This window comes from Puntigrus tetrazona, chromosome 11 (assembly GCF_018831695.1).
Source record: "Puntigrus tetrazona isolate hp1 chromosome 11, ASM1883169v1, whole genome shotgun sequence".
Classification (NCBI taxonomy): domain Eukaryota; kingdom Metazoa; phylum Chordata; class Actinopteri; order Cypriniformes; family Cyprinidae; genus Puntigrus; species Puntigrus tetrazona.
In genome coordinates this window covers 5711565-5726649 of record NC_056709.1, presented here as the reverse complement: position 1 = coordinate 5726649, position 15085 = coordinate 5711565, and the positions used below count along the sequence as shown (strand labels likewise).

At 35.1% G+C, this 15085-nt stretch overlaps 1 protein-coding gene across 4 annotated transcripts; it reads left to right on the top strand.

Moving 5' to 3' along the window:
• The first annotated feature begins 1275 nt into the window (after nt 1-1275).
• On the top strand, nt 1276-14843 carry slc45a1 (solute carrier family 45 member 1). 4 transcript variants are annotated; one of them, XM_043251437.1, is made up of 10 exons: nt 1277-1894; nt 3372-3805; nt 4288-4380; nt 5341-5565; nt 6158-7038; nt 8329-8482; nt 9283-9459; nt 9535-9740; nt 11317-11542; nt 14434-14843. In XM_043251437.1, exons 2-10 carry the CDS (start codon nt 3382-3384, stop codon nt 14460-14462), a joined length of 2415 nt encoding a protein of 804 aa, XP_043107372.1. In that variant the 5' UTR covers nt 1277-1894; nt 3372-3381; the 3' UTR covers nt 14463-14843. The 4 variants fall into 4 exon arrangements, with proteins under 4 accessions (XP_043107371.1, XP_043107372.1, XP_043107370.1 ...); XM_043251435.1 differs by lacking the exon at nt 14434-14843 and adding an exon at nt 11816-12061 and having other exon boundaries at nt 11317-11629; XM_043251436.1 differs by lacking the exon at nt 14434-14843 and having other exon boundaries at nt 1276-1894; nt 3295-3805; nt 11317-12061.
• Nucleotides 14844-15085: the final 242 nt, after the last annotated feature.

Sequence of the window (15085 nt, the reverse complement as noted above, 5' to 3'; positions counted from 1 at the left end):
AAAAAATTAATATAACCTATAAAGCCACTGAAGAACTGTTGTGGGTCTCCTAACAAAACACAGTAATTATTTGACTTGAATGACAGAGGTACCACCAGAGCAGTTAGAGAGCATTTTTAAATGATTGTTTTGAGATCAAATAAATCTTGCTCTTTACTTGAAGCAGTGTTGCTGGTATGAAGTTAGATACAGTTGTGTTGCTGGGTTTTAATGCTTTTTTTTTCTCTACAGTTTGTATTAACAGCAATTTCACTGTCAGCATGATTTTACGACATGTAGATGTGGTTAATGGTTAATGGTAGAATGGTTAAACATAGATGTGGGTACACACTGCCAGAGCTATGTGAGATCACTATCATCCTGCTTTTGAATATAGGTGCTAAATATATATATTTTTTAACATTAAAGTTTTTAACACTCTAAAAGCTGTTCATTTCAATATTGCACAGTGTATTCAGTATAATATATTTTAAGTTGCTACAAAGGCACAAGATTGCAGGTATTGCATAACAATAACAGAACCAATAATATTTGACCAGCAGCATTTCACTTAAGTAATGAAACTGTGTATTTAGTCCACCTTCTGGACTTTGTAGGACTAGTTTGTTGTTAAAAATGTAAAGTTTATCAAGTTTGCAAAAATGTTAAATGTTTGTAGTATGAAAATGCAAAACACTGACGAGGTAGGCCTACACTTTTTGAAGGAATTGAGCGAAAGGAGTAGCATCCATGTTGCCAGATTCAACTATTATAAGCGTATTTGGACTCCGGGACCGAGTTTGGACAGCCCTGACATACAAACAAAAAATTATATATATATATATATATATATATATATATATATATATATATATATATATATATATATATATATATATATAATATTTTTTTTGTGTGTGTGTGTTTTGCCTCATGTAAGGGCTGTCCAAACTTGGTCCCGGAGTCCAAATACGCTTTATGATAGTTTTATGATAGTAGTATGATCTGGCAACATATATATATATATATATATATATATATATATATATATATATATATATATATATATATATATATATATATATATATATATGTGTGTGTGTGTGTGTATGTATATATGTATATATGTATATGTATATGTATATGTATATATATATATATATATATATGAGGTTACAGAATTAAATGGAGTGACCTTCTCAAACAAGTCATTTTTATTTTTTATTTATATAGCGCTTTTAACAACACAGGTTGCATCAAAGCACTGTACAGTATAAAGTAGAAGAATAAGTCTAGCAATGCTATATCATTCAATAAGTTACATTTTCACAATATGTTACAAGCATTAATAAATAGCCAAGTAATCATAAAATTAGCATAATTATTGATGAAAACTTTAGCAGTAACGTTAACAAAACGTTCATTCAAAGTTATGTGGACTTTAATAAAAGTTAGATAACGTAGCAGTTTTAGATTGTTTAAAGAACATTTAAAATGAAATGAAGTTATCCAAACAAGAAAAAAAAATTAAAAATTACGTTTTGAATCGTTTTCTTATTTTTTTTTATCTGGTTTGACAAAAGTGATAATGATGAATAATCGATACAGGATGACAGCTTGAAGGCCCACACGGCTTTTAAAGTATTTGAGACAGGTGTCAGTTTTCAGCTGATGCTGATGCTGCAGATTGGCGCGGGAGGGGGCGATGTCGTGACGTCACGCGAGACAGCCGATGGACCGGAGGAGGAGAGATGCGAGAACAGGGGAAGACCGGAGGAGCACGATAAAAACCTGAGAAATGACTGCGCCAGAAAGCACGAAAAAACATCAAACGTTAAACAGAGGCGTCAACATGATGCGTCCTTCCGTCTGCTGTCTGCAAGCCAGTGATGCATGAAGAGCATCCGGGATAAAGGTAATATTTCAGTTTCCATCCGCCGCGCGCCTCTCACAAAGAACACATGAGTGGAGTCGACTGTAAAATCTTTACCGTGAAAGCGGACGATTAGGGTGATTATTACACCGCTGAAGTGCAGCCGGTGTGGTCAAACAGAAAATAAACACGTCTGGCTCTCCGTGCAAGCGTCCTTTCTTTTCATCCATAATTAAACATTCGTATAAATCGGCGATTATGCGCGCTTTTTAGAGATAACCTCGCGCGTTTCTCAGAAGTGTGCGGGTACGAGGCTGCAGCTTTGCGTTTTGCTTCCTCAGCTATGGAGAGACCACATGTGCAATGCGCATCTTGACAGTGGAGCTGCGCATTGGTTGCAGCACGTCGTGTCCACGAGGGGAGAAGAAGAAGAAGTGTCATATCATTGACCTCCTTGAAGCAATGGCGCTTCGGCACGATACTTCACAGCTAATTGGGATGCTTTTCAAAATGGCTTTAAGTAATTGCGTTATTTGGCTCTCAATGTCACCATGACCTACGCTCTTAAAAAATAAAGGTTCTTTATTGGCATGCTGGTTCAGTAAGAAACCTTTGACATCTATTGAATCTTTCTGGGTCTTTTTTTTTATTGCGGAAAAATAAAATAAGCCGTTCTTCACAGCTAACAAGGATTTTTTTTAAGTTACAAACAAATGCTTTCGCAGTAATTTTAATAGAATTTAGGTTATCTGGTCTTTCATAATGTTTATAATGTTTTTCTTTTTTAATTAAAACATTTGAGATGGATGTTAATCTGGTTTTTGTTTTGTTCCCTTAATGCTTACGTGACAGGATTGTAATGTTTCCATAATGCTTGCAAAATTATAAAACCACAACGTTCCCTTAATGTTTGCACAACCAAAAAAACAACAACAACAACAAAAAAAAAAAAAAACAACAACCAACATTTAGAGAACATTCTAGAGTGACATTCCATAATTTTTGCAAAATGGAATGTTGGCTTTAATTCTGCACATTTAGGAAAAATATATATATTTTTGTTTATTTTAAAATGAAATCTTTAAGTTATTTAGAAATAACATTTTCGTAACTTAAGGCCCATTCACACCAAGAATAATATAGTTAAATATAGTAAAAAATCATTATCAAACTTGTTCTCAGTATTAAAGAATAGTAGAGTCTGCACCATAGCAATAAAGATAAAGGCACAGAGAAACCATATTGATGAAATAACTCTAAAATTTTTAATAATCAAACACGTTCAAGAATTTTGTGTGCTTAGAATAAACAGATAATATTGTCTGTTGGTGTGGATGCTAATATCGTTATCTTTATAATTATCATTCTTGGGAGTTCTATTTTTCTCACTAAGAAAAATTTGTTCTTTTAAAGAATTATTTACTGCAAAATTATTCTTGTAGGCGGACATCCCTGAACAGCTGCCGCTGTCCCTGGAGCAGCAACAGACAGAGCTTTTTCTTGTCTTTTTCCTTTTTAGCGTGAGCAGAATGTCATCTCCTGGAATGGGCACCCCGAGCGACCCCCTGCTGTCCAGTCCTGTAGGGGGAAAGTTCGGGACTGCCCAGGAAGGCACCTGGAGACCCACTCTGTCCAAAACATCCAGTTTCCCAACGTCCACCACACGGCACCTGAGTCACAGAGCCAACAACTTTCAGAGGCACCCGAAGCGACGGAAACTGATCCGGCCATCTCCGCCGCCACCGCCAAACACGCCGTGTCCCCTGGAACAGCTCGACCTCAGCGAACTTCCTCCGAGACGCACCTTCCCCGAGCTTCTCTTCAACGGCTGTATCTTGTTTGGGATCGAGTTCAGCTACGCGATGGAAACGGCATACGTCACTCCTGTGTTACTTCAGATGGGGTTGCCCGACCAGTTCTACAGTCTCGTGTGGTTCATCAGTCCAATTTTAGGTATGCGGACATCCACTACAAAACTTTTTGAAAGACATAAGAAATTTAGGATGTTTTTAATTGTTTAAAAATTGATCTTGAAATCATTTTTATGTTATTTAAAGGTTAAAAAAAGGTTTTTTTACAACATACTTTTACATCATACATTTTATTCTTCAAGGTATAACGTATGTTTATTCTTAGTATTGTAAGACAAAATTTGACTGTCAAAATTAAAGGAACATTCATCAGGTAGAAATAACATGTTTTCTCTTAAGAAGAATGTACCACTGACATTACTTTAAAAACATTTTGTCCTGACCATTTACAAAACATTCATTAAAGTTGTGAGAATGCTTCCTGTTAGCTGGGATCCTGGCTGCTCTATTGAATATAAAAATCTAAAAGCCAGTGTGGAATTTAAAAGTAAATGAGTGCTGTTAAGGTTTCGTAAAGACAACACTTAACAAGTAAAGTTGTCTGTCTTCTTTTATGATTCCCAGGATTCCTACTTCAACCAATTCTTGGGGCATGGAGTGATCGATGTACGTCTCGCTTTGGTCGCAGAAGACCTTTTATTTTTGCCCTGGCAATAGGTAAGAAGTATGAATTTAGTTATTACAAACTTCAATAAATGTCCTCTCTCTCTCTCTCTCTCTCTCTGTGTTTGCTGTTTAAAGGATTTGTTAACTTACAGAATTAAAATTTCCTGATCATTTACTCACCCCCATGTCATCCAAGATTTGTTTCTTTCGGTTTTTGAGGAAAACATTCCAATGATTTTTCTCCTTCTAGTGGACTTCAGTGGTGGCCAATAAGGTATATTTTGGAGTTGAAGGAGAAATTGAGATGCAGTTTTTCACCCTACCCTTTTTCACGCTACCTTTTTTAAACTAAAGTACACAAAGAACTAACTGTAACTGGCCTTTCCAATGCAATTACGTGATATGTGAAGTCATATACCCACATCGTAGAGCTAGTGTAAGACAAGCAATTGTGGTTATATTTATTTTATTTATTAATTTATTAACTTTTTTTAGAAAACAGACTTTTTTGTTTCGCTCGCTTGTTTCGATCTTGTAGAGCTCTATGACACTGCATTGAAAATGCAAAGTCCACTATATGGAAAAAAAAATCCTAAAAGACATGAACATTGAGTAAATCACCAGCACATTTTAATTCTAGAAGTGAACTAATCCTTTAAAGGGTTTCTCCACTCCAAAATGAAACTTTTGTCAATAATCACTTACCTCCATGTTATTACAAACCCGCTATTACAAACCTTACAAAAGCTTTGTTTGTCTTCAGAACACAATTTAAGATATTTTGGATGAAAATCGGGAGGCTTGTGACTGTCCCATTGACTGGCAAGTAATAAACACTGTCAAGGTCCAGAAGATGTGTTCCGAAGATTTATTGTAACGTGATTAATGACAACATTTTCATTTTGGGGTGGAGTAACCCTTTAACTTGATCCTGAAATTAGAGTTTCAGGTTTGAAGGCTATCAGTTTTAATTTAAAATACTTTAATGCTGCTCTTCTGGTGTGTTTGCAGGGGCTCTGCTGGGTCTGACGCTGGTGCTGAATGGCCGGGACATTGGATCGGCTGTGGCTGACACCACCCTGGATCACAAGTGGGGCATCGTGCTGACGGTGTGCGGCGTGGTTCTGATGGACTTCAGTGCTGACTCAGCGGACAACCCCAGTCATGCGTACATGATGGATGTGTGCAGCCCAGAGGATCAGGACCGAGGCCTAAATATACACGCTCTTCTGGCAGGTTCGAGAAAAACTTGATTAATTATGGTTAAATATACATTTAAAACATTCTTTTGTTATCTTAACTGCTCAAGCCATGGTTTTCACATGAGGACTATTTTTTTTTGAATTCTCAAAATCTAATATGAGCTTATGTCTAATCACATCAGTGTTGTTTTAGTAATATTTCTACACCACTATAAAATGTACTAATATTCTAATTTAGCTTTTAGTTTCATATTTTCGTTTTTTTTGTGTCATTTAGAGTTATGCACAAGTTTTTATTAATTATTTTGGATAATTGTATTTTTTTTTTGTTAAAAGCATAGTGCTCCCAGAACATATCTATAAATATTAATAAATGTATATATTATTATAGTCATTTTGTTTTGTGACTTTCAATAGTTAAAAAAAACCCCAGACAATTTATCTTTAATCCATTTCAGTAATTTTAATTACTTAAACTAATCAGTTTTTGATTACCCACTCTGTCCAAAATGTCTAGTTACCAGTTATTTTATTTCAATACCCAAACCTGTTTGCCAGTACTCTTACAGTTAATGAAGAATAACAACACTGAATCACATTGCTTCCGCGTCTTCAATTTTACCCAGGTCTTGGCGGTGGCTTCGGCTACATTGTGGGTGGCATCAACTGGGACAAAACTGAGTTCGGAAGGTCGATGGGTGGCCAGCTCCGGGTCATATACCTGTTCACCAGCATCACCCTCGCCGCCGCCACAGCCATGACCCTCACCAGTATCCCAGAGCGCCCTTTACCCCAGTCCCAGCCTCAAACCAGAAACACCCGCAACCTCAAGAGCCCCAATCTTCCTTTGCCGCCCTCCCCGCCTCCCCCTCCCGGGGCCGCTGCGGACCAGGACGACGAGGAAGATGACGAAGCCCGTTATAACAGCCAGTTCTCTAACTGCCGCTACCAGGATCCACTGGGTCGCTCGAGCAGTGCCAACGCACGTCTGTACGCAGGCCTCACCAGCCCCATTTCCCCTCTGAGTCCCCTGACGCCTAAATACGGCAGCTTCATCAGTCGAGATAACTCGCTCACGGGCATTAATGAGTTTGCTTCCTCTTTAGGCACCTCCTACATAGACAGAGTGTTGATTGAATGCTACACTGGACAGCAGACTCCGTTAGAGCCTGAGGCGGTGGCTCCGCCTCTTCCTCCGGGGGACACGCCCCCTCCTCCTCAAAGTCAGACACCTGTCGCAAATGAAGCAGCGCAGCAATACAAACTCTCGCAGCCTAATGGAGAGCTGCTTGCGACTGAAGCGCTGCAAGCTAATGAGCAAAAGCAAACCAATGAAGCATCTGAGCAGCCTAACGAGGGCCAGCAGGCTGCGTCTGGGTCACAGCGAGGCAGTACCTCAGGGATACTGAAGCGCCCCCAGAGTCTGGCCTTAATGGAGGACCCGCTGATTGTTCCGAGCGGTGCTTTGGACAATGGTCGTAGACGCACTGTCACCTTCAGTCAGCAGGTCAGTTTGCCTATGTGCATTTTTACCTTATTTAACCCTTTGCAACCTTCTTGACTATGTTTTTGCCAGCTGCATACATTTTTGCAGTGTGTTTTTTATTGCAATTTTACTTTTTCACCCCCATTTCCTTAAATAAATTATTTTACACTAGGTACAAAAAACATTTACACTTGGGACCTTTTGGACAAAAATGTTTCACAATGAAACCAATTAAAATTGTTATGTTTAATCTCAGAGCCATTTATGCAAAAAAACTTTAATAGCTTTTCATTCTGTTGGCTTTTAGCATTATTTGTTTTTCACCAGCTGATGTCATTTTCTCAGGTGTGGCCTATAAGGCGAAACATTTGTTCCTGTTCCTATATATATATATATGTGTGTGTGTGTGTGTGTGTGTGTGTGTGTGTGTGTGTGTGTGTGTGTGTGAGAGAGAGAGTTTTTAGTTTTTAGCTACATTTTAATTTCAGTTTTAGCCTTTTTGTTATCTGTTTTTGTCTGTAATATCTATTCAGCTTTAATTTATTCCTATTTCAATTATAGCACTTGTTGTGAGCAGTCACTAACTATAGTAACTATATAGTATATAGTATATTTTTTATTCAACTATAAATGTATATTACTCCCAAATCCAATTAACATTTTATTATACAGCTTTTGCACCAATCACTTTAAAAAACAGTGTTATGTTAAGTATTATTTATATACTGTAGTAGTATTTATGTAAATATTTATTAATATTTATTTTTTATTTTATTTAAGATTGTCAGTTTAACTTTAGTTTCAGTTTTATTCATTTTGTGTGTCTTTGTCACTTTGATTATTTTTAATATCTGTTTAGCTTTCATTTATTTTATTTCAGTTTTTGCTTTAATGATTTTAGTAGCTAAACATTTTTATTTTGATAATTATTTTTTAATTAATTAATCTAATTAAAAATACAATATATTTGATTACTTATAGTTCTCCCAAACATATTTAACAGATTTTCTCATATCTAAATTAATTAAATTAATTAAATTAATTCCTTATTTTTATATATTACAATACAATTATCAATATTTTGAATTAGTTATTATTTTTATTTATTTTTTAATCTTTATTTCAGTTTAAGTTTAAGTGATTTTGTTGTAATGTGATTATATATATATATATATATATATATATATATATATATATATATATATATATATATATATATATATATATATATATATATATATATATATTACTTACAATACTGTACAGGTATTATATACATATATATAATATATAAATTGCTCTTTTCACAAGGTGGCAAATATATTGCTGAATGGCATGCGTTATGACAGTGACCTCAGTGGCACCCATGAAGCAGCAGACTCTCAGATGTCAATAAAACTGCTCTGTACCGCCATCTACAGGATGCCTCCATGTTTACGAAGCCTGTGCACCAACCATTTCCTGGGTAATATAGGTTTTGAATTTCATTAGGCATATACAAAATGTCTGAGGCTTATATATGTTATTTTAATTTTAAGCCCTGATATTGCATGTATACTTCAAATAGAATTTAACAATTTAACAAACAGAATTAAATACCTACAACTGATCACATTTCTTAATTACAGTATAATTTCATTATGTAAAAATTTTGCATCAGACCCAAAGGGGATATATATATATATATATATATATATATATATATATATATATATATATATATATATATATATATATATATATATATATATATATATGTATATGTATATATATATATATATATATATGTATATATATATATATATATATATATATATATATATATATATATATATATATATATATATATATATATATATATATATATATATATTCAATGTTTAAATACTTTTTAAAATAGATTTAAGGTTATTGAAATGTATGCTGAAATAAAACAAAATGTAAATATCAGATAGAAACGCTTAAAAATTATAAACATGAAAATAAAAGAATATAAGCAATGTCTTTAGGTAAGTTGAAACATTAGAATGACTAAAATAGAAATATTTATTGAAAATAAACACTACATAATATATAATTTATAAGGTAAAATAAATTTAATGAAATTGAAATATGGGTCAAATGAATCTGTACTTTTATAAGTAAAACATAATTAAATAAGGCAAAGTAATTAAGAAAAAAAACAAAAAACTTCATAAGTTATGAGCACGGGGTTCGGCTACTATAAAATAAGTATTTTGTGTCCCAATCTTTGGATTGATACAGGTTGGTTATCATTCGAGGGGATGCTGCTCTTCTACACAGACTTTATGGGGGAGGTTGTGTTTGGTGGCGACCCAAAGGCCCACCACGATTCAGAGGAGTACAAGCTCTACAATTCAGGCGTCACCATGGGCTGCTGGGGGATGTGCATCTATGCATTTAGTGCTGCTTTTTATTCAGGTTAGTAAAAGTGCGACAGTACATTTTGAGCACACGCAACGATTATTTCGTATTCACACTGCTTTCCTTTTGCAGCCATTCTTGAGAAGCTGGAGGAGCGGTTCTCGCTGCGCTCTCTGTATTTTTTCGCCTATCTGGCCTTTGGTTTGGGCACAGGGCTGGCCACTCTCTCCACCAACCTGTACGTGGTGCTGTCTCTCTGCGTCACCTACGGCGTTCTCTTCTCTTCTCTCTGTACGCTGCCTTACTCTCTGCTCTGTGAATACTACCAGAGCCCGCAGGTGAGATCACAGAGTAATTTGATTAAAATAAAATCTAGAATAAATAAAATCACGTTCATATGAACGCACTTATAATGGAAGTCTACGGGGCATGGAATCAGTAGAAACATTATTACACTAATTTAAAAAAAAAATATTATCCAAATGAAACTTCATTTGTGAATGTGGCAAGTTACGAACAAACGTTGTATTAGTAACATCATTTAAATGTTTGTTTAAAGTTATATGGATTTTAATTTGTTTAGCACAAAAAAATTTTTGACATCATAAAAACATTCATACATTGTTCATGGAAAGTATTAGTTGAATCTCTTTTAAATGTTACAACTTTTTCAAAATAAAAATGCAACTAGATTAAGAATGTTACCTTAACTTTGCATAGCCAGTTTTTGTATATATATAAAAAATGTACGTTTTGAATGTGAAAATAGAACATTTTAGAATTAACATTTTAATGGGAACATTAGAACAATGTTCTTGGAGCATACTTTTGTTAGCTGGGAACATGAGACTAGTAAATTGCTAACCTTGTATGTGCATTATTTAGATTTTTGAAATACTTCCACAGCTTTAATGAATGGTAACTTTTACATAATACAATGAAACACAGACAGTGAAAATATAAGGATATATATTTGCAATATTGTTGTTGGCAACACATAAAACAAAGATTTTTATACAACTTTTTTACCTCAAACTGCCTATAAAGTATATCTTATAATGAACCAAAATATAAGTGGCTCATTTCTGTTTTTAAAAACCCTCTGTAATATTTAAGTGCAATACAATAAAGTAAGTATAGGGCTGAGATACAGCCATTTTAAAAATAAATCAAAAGACTATGCATATTACTAATCAAAAATGTGTTTTATGAATTTTTGGTGTTAAATTTATATAAATATCTTCATGAAACATGATCTTTACTTAATATCCTAATGATTTTTGCCCGCCCCAAAAAATGTATACTTTTGACCCATACGGTGTATTTATTTTTGGTTGGGCTGTAAAACGATTAATACATGATTAATTGAATGGTTTACATAATATATGTGTGTATTCTGTATATTTATTATGTATATATAAACACACACACACATACAGTATATATCTTGAAATGTATATACATTTATATAGTTGTATTTGTTATTTTAGATTATGTATATATATATATATATCTATATATCTATATATCTATATATATATATATATATATATATATATATATATATATATATATATATATATATATATATAATGAAATGAAAAATCTGAACTTAAATGAAAATACGAAATACAAAAATTAATAAAATAAGTACTAAAATTACTAAAATAAAATAAGTTTAAAAGAAATAAATATAAATTATAAATGGCAAAAACAAAATGACAATAATTAGTGACCATGTGAAATTTTTGATTGACATCAGTTAGGGTGACAATAGCTATATCTTTTTCACTGAAATGTCCTGGCTGATCCCACTGTCACGCACGCCATTACTTTAAGCAGGCATGAAAACAATTAGGAATACCCAGGCATTTTAGGGCCTTTGTCACCATCCACATGTTGTTGTTCCCCCAGTTCTGCGGCTCCTCAGAGGATGGGACCAGGCGAGGAATGGGGGTGGACATCTCCCTGCTCAGCTGCCAGTACTTCCTGGCACAGATCCTGGTTTCGGTGGCGATGGGCCCTCTGACTTCGCTGGTGGGTGGGGCCCAGGGCGTGATGTACTTTGCAAGTCTGATGTCATTTGTGGGGTGCCTGTACTCCTCACTGTGTGTGGTGTACCATCTGCCACCACCTGAGGGTGAGCCTCCCCAGAGCGAGACGCAGCCACTGCTGGTGCACATTTAGACCTGATCTCTCACACACCGGGTCCAAAATTAACACCCAGGTAACCTTCCTGCATTGCAACATCAATTAAATCATGAGGCAGAATAATAAAGCTCTTTGATATCAGAATTTAAAAAAAAGAAATCCAAACAAATAAAAAGATCAATGACTGTCACGCTATTTTTTTCTCTAGTGGTGAACGTCTTCAGATGTTTAAACCTTCTTTTTTTTTTCCTTTTATTGACAGAACTTCAGTGCACTATGTCTGGACAAATTTGACCACAAAATTGTTTGAGGAACAGAATCACGTTTTTGTAACAGATTTTGTAGGACACAAACATTTTTCCTTTTTTAAAAGTACAAAAAAATATACATACATTGGGGCCCACAAGTCTGGGACTAGATTAAAGATTTATTTCAAAAAAAGAAAACAGAAAGACTTCTTAAGGTTTTTGCAACATTTTTGTCAATATATGTGTTATATATATGTATTATATTTATATATATACAAAATATATAAAAAAAAAAAATAATATATATATATATATATATATATATATATATATATATATATATATATATATATATATATATATATATATATAGAAAATTTTTATAGAAAAATAGAAATTAAAAGATTTATACATATATATATGGCAAATTTAATACAATAAGAAATCTTTCTGAGCATAAATAAATTATTAGAGGTAATTGTATTACAGTACATTATACATATACAACATTCACATACATGTAAAATGTTATTTTTATGTTAAAAAAAATCAGGGACAAACATTTTCATACCAATCGTAATCATTTTTGATGGTTTTATTTAAACAAGACTCAAAATAATAGTGGCTTTTGGACCCCAGTGTACATAAAATTTCCCCAGCTGTTGTCAGACATGGTGAAAGTTAATTTTGGACCCCACATACACACAGCAGACATCTCAGACTCCTGCGCTTGCTTCAGATACACCTTCCTCACCTTCCACCACACGTTCGCAGTACTGGAGATGTGAGAGAGGGTAAAAGAGCTGCGGTTTTCACTATGCATCTCACTCGGATTTCTAACGTAAGCATGCTGCAACAGCGACTGCATGATGGCAGGCTTGTGTAGTGTGTGTGTGTGTGTGTGTGTGTGTGCGTGTGTGCGACAGAGAAAGCGTGTTTCCAAGTGATGCCTGACTACTTTCATCTGGCTTGTACATAATGTGAAATGTTTAGGTTTTTTTTTTTTTTTTTACTGTCTAATCCTCAACGAAGGACGAAGCCAAAACTGTTTATAGCTCCCTGAACTCTCTTTATGTGGTTTCTGTTCAGCTAATTGTTAAAGTTCATTGCTTTTAATAAACATAAACCCCTCTCACATATCCAAAGCAAATGTATCCTGTCAATGAACTGTTTGAAGATGTCACCTGTCGGTTTGTTTGCATGTAAAGCCGCATTGATGCCTTACTGTAGGCCTCTGTTTCGCACTGTACCACAGTAAAACAGAGAACATGTGTGTGTCTATTGGTTCTTTGGTTTGCATATAGCTTCCTTTTTTAAAGCGATCAGGCTCGTCGTTTGAATACTAGCTAGCTACTACACAAATCCTTAAGAGTACCAATATTCTGGTAGCACTTTATTTTACAGTATGTGTACTTCCCTGGTACATAAATGATAAACATCTTGTACCTACATACAAATGAGTGGTAATTAGGAGCTTGCCTGAAGTGTATGGACATAGCGACAAGTAAGAAAGACACTGTACTTAGCAGCTGTACATGCATGCTAATTAGTTTGAATATGCAGAGTGGCTAAGAACGTTCACTTACAGGTAGCCTAATACTTTTATTTTACTTACTAATGTATATACGTGGTAAATATGAAGTACTTACGGACAAGCGGGTATAACAATATCTGTATAGTAACTAGCAAGACCCATTACTGTACTGCACCTACAGAAAAATGTGCTATAATGTGATAACAAACAAGACACATACTGTGCTTGGTATACACGTGGTAAATACGTAACTTACAAACAAGTGTGCGTTAATGAGTTTGAAGAACTGGAAATGACTGTGTAATGTTTATGCAAAATGGTGCACTTCCATTTCCATATACTTACTATGTAAGTACTGGAGTATGCACCTGTTCGTTTACAGAATAAGTTAAGCGGTACTCAACTCGGAGGGGGTTTAAACATGGACCGAGGTACTTATTGGGAAATTGATAGTATATAGTAAGTATTGGAATAAGCATTACACGAGACTTAATAATTCTTCAAAGCGAAAAGTGGAAAGCAATTTAGCATTAACTACTACATATTTACCACATGTATACCAAGTACAGTAACGTGTCTTGTTTGTTACCACATAATAGATAGGACTACATATCGTTAGTATGTACAGTAATGTGTTATTAGTTAACATACTGTAAGGACGCGCCTGTTCGTACCCACTTGCCTGTAAGCACTACATATTTACCAAGTATACACACATTAGTGAGTACAGCAAAGTACCTAATTAGTCACCATGTACAGGCACCACCTGTAAGTGACGGTTCTTACCCACACTTGTCTGTATGTACACTTCAGGCAAGTGCCTTGTTTTACCACTCATCTGTCTACAGGTACAAGATATTTAGTACGCACCACGGAAGTAGCCGTACCGTAAAATGAAGCGCTACCGATATCCCTGTCGCATGTTTGCCATACTGCATTGACACCGGTGGACGCTCCAATGACATATTTATAAGAAAAACATAAATGACGTATTTATGGTTCCCCTACTGAGCCATGTCATGGAACGCACGCTCTCATGCCTGCTTCCCTGTGGTCTGGCGTGATCGTTGTAATGACAGTCGTTCTTGTCATTATCAGGCAGAGCGGACGTTGAGGCTGGGGTGTGAGTGATCGCAATACGGAAACAGGCCCCGTGCGGAAGAACGAGCCGAACGTATTGTTCGGTGACTACGACAAATCTGGACAACCGATACGGACTCTCCACCAGAGCGCTCGCTCGCTCACAATTGTGCGCTTGTATTGCTAAGCATCTTTTTTGTTGTTGTTGTTGTTTTGTTCGTTTCGCTTTGCAATACACGCGGCACATTAAACCTTTTAAAAACTCCAGGTAGCAAGCAGTTCAAGAAGCGGTTGAGACGAAATTCATAATCGCATTCTTTTCATGTGTAACCCACACGAGCATGTACAGATATCTTCCACTAAGGAAAAGTGATGTAAGTGGCATTGTACAGGTTAATGCTCTGAGAATTAAACAGCTGTCACAGGACGAAGGTGTTCTGCTGCAGGTGTCGTTCTGATTTAAAGGTGTAGTTTCTAGTACATGCATGGTTAACCAGCAGGGGGCGCTGTGTGATTTCAAATGGAGATCAAACTGAACCTGTTAAAAGAACAGTTCACCCAGATAAATTACATTTGGTCCAAATTTCACTCAGGCCATCCAAGATATAGCGGAGTTAGCTTTTTTATCAGAAAAGATTTACAGGAATTTAGCATTACATCACTTGCACAC

Coding starts and splice junctions, on each gene's coding strand:
- slc45a1 (XM_043251436.1), top strand. CDS start 3,382: ATGTCATCTCCTGGAATGGGCACCCCGAGCGACCCCCTGCTGTCCAGT. Junction 7,039..8,328: donor CTGTCACCTTCAGTCAGCAG/GTCAGTTTGCCT, acceptor TCTTTTCACAAG/GTGGCAAATATATTGCTGAA. Junction 9,460..9,534: donor TAGTGCTGCTTTTTATTCAG/GTTAGTAAAAGT, acceptor TTCCTTTTGCAG/CCATTCTTGAGAAGCTGGAG.